Source organism: Musa acuminata, chromosome BXJ1-6, assembly GCF_036884655.1.
Source record: "Musa acuminata AAA Group cultivar baxijiao chromosome BXJ1-6, Cavendish_Baxijiao_AAA, whole genome shotgun sequence".
NCBI lineage: Eukaryota > Viridiplantae > Streptophyta > Magnoliopsida > Zingiberales > Musaceae > Musa > Musa acuminata.
In genome coordinates this window covers 19,037,393-19,041,992 of record NC_088332.1, presented here as the reverse complement: position 1 = coordinate 19,041,992, position 4,600 = coordinate 19,037,393, and the positions used below count along the sequence as shown (strand labels likewise).

Sequence of the window (4,600 nt, the reverse complement as noted above, 5' to 3'; positions counted from 1 at the left end):
AATTAGGGACCAATTGAGCCTTAATTGGGATTGATTTGGGCTTATTAAGAGGCTCATTCAATGACTCAAAAAGTGGGTCAAGTGGTGGAACTATCTATGAGTTGGAAAACTCAAAAAACTCGGTCTTCGAGGTTGTTAAGCAGTGGTACCGCCCATACACAGTCTCCTAGGCGATAGTACCGTTAGACTGGGCGATGGTACCGTCCAGTGTTAAGCTGTAAGCGGTGGTATCACCCGTACCTAAAAATCTCGGGGATTTAAATTTTGGTTCGAAGTTTTGAAGTCATTTGAGGTCTATAAATATCTCAGTTATTTCCTACATAGAGTAGCAAGCAAGGTGATTAAAAACTCTGTGTTTCTAAAGTTGAAAACTCTTGTAAAGTGTAGAGTCCCTCCTTCTAAAGTTTAGAGACTATTCTAAGGGAGAGTGTGAGGGAAGCTTTGTAAAAATGGGTTGTAAATGTTGTCTCTTGAACCTGTCAAAAGGAGAATCGAGTTTTAAGAGTAGTTAATCTTCGCTTATTGAAGAAAGATCGTTAGTGGATACCAGTGGCCTTGACGGAAGAGGAATCAGTGGAGTGGATGTAGGTCACGATGGCCGAACCACTATAAAATGGTTTATATTTCTATTTTATTGTTTATCTTTGTGGCAAACCGTTTTACTTCCTCGTTATTTTTGTTGCACACCCTTCCGTACGCTTTCAAAGTTAATATCTTTTCGAAACGAGTTTATTCAAAACGAAAGATTTTAGAATTGACGTTTTTACAATTGCACTAATTCAGTCTTCCTCTTAGTGTCGACTCGTTCCTAACATCTATCATTATTAGATGTTATCATTATAGATGAATTCGAAGAGCGTGACAAAATTATAAATAGGATCATAATATTCAAGGATAATAATTTATTAATCACGTGATAGTGAGGTATGGATGAAGTAGAAATAAAAATATCAACCAATAAGGTGAAATCCAATCTAGCTTTTATTCCAAACTAGCAATAATCAAACTCTCATCCAAAACTAATGTCTTCAAATCAACCATAACCAAGTAGTCCGACGTTTAGGTGGAACATTGACCCAATCAAGCCTCCGGTCACCGTAAGTTCGATCATAAATTTAGTATAAAATATTTTAAAAAAAATAAATTATACACATATAAAAGTGATAATTCTATAATAAAATTAGATTAAAATATTTACAATAAAAATAGCTGTGAAGCGTCACTTTTTGTCATAGAATTGACAAAACAAAATCAGTACATGATTTATTATAATAAAAGAAAAAAAATTGTGAAGGAAAGTGAAGAGAATCCATGTGAGTGACATCATTCAATCTCAATCCAGTTTTTCTCTATTTAAAATCTGTCCTTATTCTTTCAATCGAATGCTAGCTGATCAAATCTATTTAGATCTGACCACCCGAATCACAATCTGACCCAAATTAGGGGGTTAGGTTCAACCCTGGTCAAAAATCTCAACTCGAGGACTGGATTTGGTTCGAAGCTTCGGCCTTCTGCAAGTTCCATCAAAAAGAGGAAAAAGAACGGAAAGCAATTGCGAAGGGAGGAGCAAGGAGAGCTCGGCTCTCTTCTCTCTTCTCTCTTCTCTCTTCCCTCGTCTCTTCCATCTAAGCCCTAATTCCCAATAGCGGTTCTCCCTCCACCAGGAATCCGTCGGAGATTGACGTCCTCTCTCCGCCAAAGAGTGAGATGTTTGTCCCCATTTTGGTGTAATCTCGGTCTCTCTACTCAGATTCGATTTAAAGGCTCTTATTTTCACGTTCGGATATGTTACTAGGATCTTGAGGCCTGGAATCGGTGTTTCTTTTGATGGCGTCCAACAGCAACAACCAGCCGCGCGCCGTCGGCGGATCGCCGTCTCTCGCCAACTCGGGAATGGGCTTGCCAGCGTCAGCTAACCCGCCGTCCCATCTCCGTCCCCCGCCGGCGCCTGGGCCGTCTCCTTTCCAGGGTCTCTTTCACTCGCAAACGCAATCCCAAGCCCAGCCGCAGGTCCACTCCCCCTTCCAGATCCATATGGGTTCTCAGTCCCATCTCGGCCCGCTTGGGTCGTCATCCCCCTCCTTCTCGACCCCCGGCGCCAAGCGGCCCCCTCAGAAGCCCCCAGCTAGGCCCCCGGTCCCCATCCCTGCTGCCGGCAGCCCAAGCATCAAGACCGCTGATATAACTGCCGCTGCCCGGAGAAAGAAGCGCAAGCTTCCAGAGAAGCAGCTGCCTGACCGAGTTGCAGCCCTCTTACCCGAGTCCGCCCTCTACACTCAGTTGCTCGAGTTTGAAGCGCGGGTTGATGCGGCCCTCGCAAGGAAGAAGATCGACATACAAGAAGCTCTGAAAAGCCCTCCTTCCATGCAGAGAACCCTTAGGATTTATGTCTTCAATACCTTCGCCAACCAAACACGCACTATTCCTGAGCCCAAGAATGCAGAGCCTCCCTCATGGTCTCTGAAGATTGTTGGGAGGATCTTGGAGGACGGTGTTGACCCCGATCCTGTTGGTGGGCTGCCTAAGCCCAACCCCATATACCCGAAGTTCTCATCATTCTTTAAAAGGGTTACGATCGCGTTGGACCCATCTCTGTACCCAGAGAACCCAACGATCTTGTGGGAGCAAGCACGATTGCCAGCAGCACATGAAGGCTTTGAGATCAAGCGGATGGGAGATAAGGAGTTCACTGCTAGTATAAGGCTTGAGATGAATTATAATCCTGAAAAGTTCAGATTATCCCCTCCACTGATAGAGGTGCTTGGAATAGAGGTTGATACACGAGCTAGAATTATAGCTGGGATATGGCAGTATGTGAAGGCAAAGAAATTGCAGAACCCTACTGATCCCTCGTATTTTGCTTGTGATCCACCTTTGAGGAAGGTATTTGGAGAAGACAAGATGAAGTTTGCTATGGTGTCACAGAAGATCTCACCGCATCTATCTCCTCCACAACCCATTCATTTGGAGCATAAGATTAGGCTTTCAGGAAATGGTGCCGTGGGCAATGCTTGCTATGATGTGCTAGTTGATGTTCCATTTCCTCTGCAGAAGGAAATGTCAGTCTTCCTTGCTAACACAGAGAAACACAGAGATATCGAGGCTTGTGAGGAAGTGATATGTGCTTCCATTAAGAAGATTCATGAGCACCGGAGGAGAAGGGCTTTCTTTCTTGGCTTCAGTCAGTCTCCTGTGGAGTTTATAAATGCTTTGATTGCTTCACAGGGTAGGGACTTAAAACTTATAGCGGGTGAAGCAAACCGAAACGCTGAGAGGGAACGCCGTTCTGACTTCTATAACCAACCATGGTATGACTTCTCCTTTGTGTGAACTTATTTTAACTTATCCCAGATCTATCTTCTCATATATTCTGACTTTGTATTATTCTACTGGTGAAAATATAACAGGGTTGAAGATGCTGTCATACGCTATCTCAACCGCAAACCTGTAACCGGTAATGATGCTCCTGGTAGCACATGAATGCAAGACTGACTTATTGCTCTCAATATTTGCCATACATTTCTAGACATGGACAGGGTTGTATTTTGTAGGTTTTCTGTCTGTTGTCTTTTTCAAGTTCCTGGACACGGAAAGGAATTTCTATAATGATCATTTTAGTTTGCTAGCAAAAATTCAATTTAACTAATGCTGAGTTGAATTGTTATGTAGTCTAACACTTCTGTCCTTTTTTATTGTCTTGGAATTCCATACTAAACTAGACAGTTGAGACCACATTAATATGATCTACATGTTTGCTATATATGGCATACAGCCAAGTACTTATTTTTTTCTCATGACCCGAGGCTTTAATAAAATAAAGAAGAGTTGAATACAAAATTTACCATCCTAGTATATCAGTTATGATTTTCCAAGCCAGTGGCTGTCTAATGAGTTGCACCATTGACACTTTGTCATGCAACAGGAACTCAACAACCTAAGTAGCTCTTTGTGTCTCATGACTAATCATTGATATATCTGAGATGAACTTAATGTGCAACATATACTTGCATAGTACTGGAGTAGTAAAAATGACACTAGGTCATTCCATCGTCATTTAGTCATATGATGTACAATTGAATGCATTGTAATTAATCTAATCAAAAATTTATTCTGTTTCTTGGTTAACTATTTTAAATAATTGCATGGTTTTTGTACATGGGATGATGGTATCTAATCTGTCCAAAATTTATTACATGGTCTTTGTACATGAATCATTGGTTGATATCATATCTTATGACAATCATTACACCTTATACTTATCTATTAGTCCTAATCCTCCTCATAGCTTTGATGCTCATAACAGGTTATATTGTTTTTATCTTTTTGTAGAAGCACTGTGTCAGGAATAGTCTCGAATGTATTATGTGCCCCTTTTTCCATTATTGGACCATGGTTGGTTTGAGGTAACAATGGGAAACTTGTAGTGCTGATAACTATAAACTAGGAACTAAAGAATGAACAGTTTATCTTTTGAACAGAAGAGCGAAAGGCTCAAGGGTACTAGGAAACTTGCATCTGTTAACTACTTTGGTATTTGCAGAACCAAAGAAGTTGACATAAGACACTGGTAATTTGATCTAGCTAGGATTATCTTGAGTCA

The 4,600-nt window shown here is 41.3% G+C and overlaps 1 protein-coding gene across 2 annotated transcripts; it reads left to right on the top strand.

Annotated features, from left to right (window-relative positions):
* Nucleotides 1-1,518: 1,518 nt before the first annotated feature.
* On the top strand, nucleotides 1,519-3,646 carry LOC135584689 (SWI/SNF complex component SNF12 homolog). Of its 2 annotated transcripts, none has more exons than XM_065187917.1 (3): nucleotides 1,519-1,702; nucleotides 1,796-3,308; nucleotides 3,408-3,646. In XM_065187917.1, exons 2-3 carry the CDS (start codon nucleotides 1,828-1,830, stop codon nucleotides 3,478-3,480), a joined length of 1,554 nt encoding a protein of 517 aa, XP_065043989.1. In that variant the 5' UTR covers nucleotides 1,519-1,702; nucleotides 1,796-1,827; the 3' UTR covers nucleotides 3,481-3,646. The 2 variants fall into 2 exon arrangements, with proteins under 2 accessions (XP_065043989.1, XP_065043990.1); XM_065187918.1 differs by having other exon boundaries at nucleotides 1,539-1,709.
* The last annotated feature ends 954 nt before the right edge of the window (nucleotides 3,647-4,600 follow it).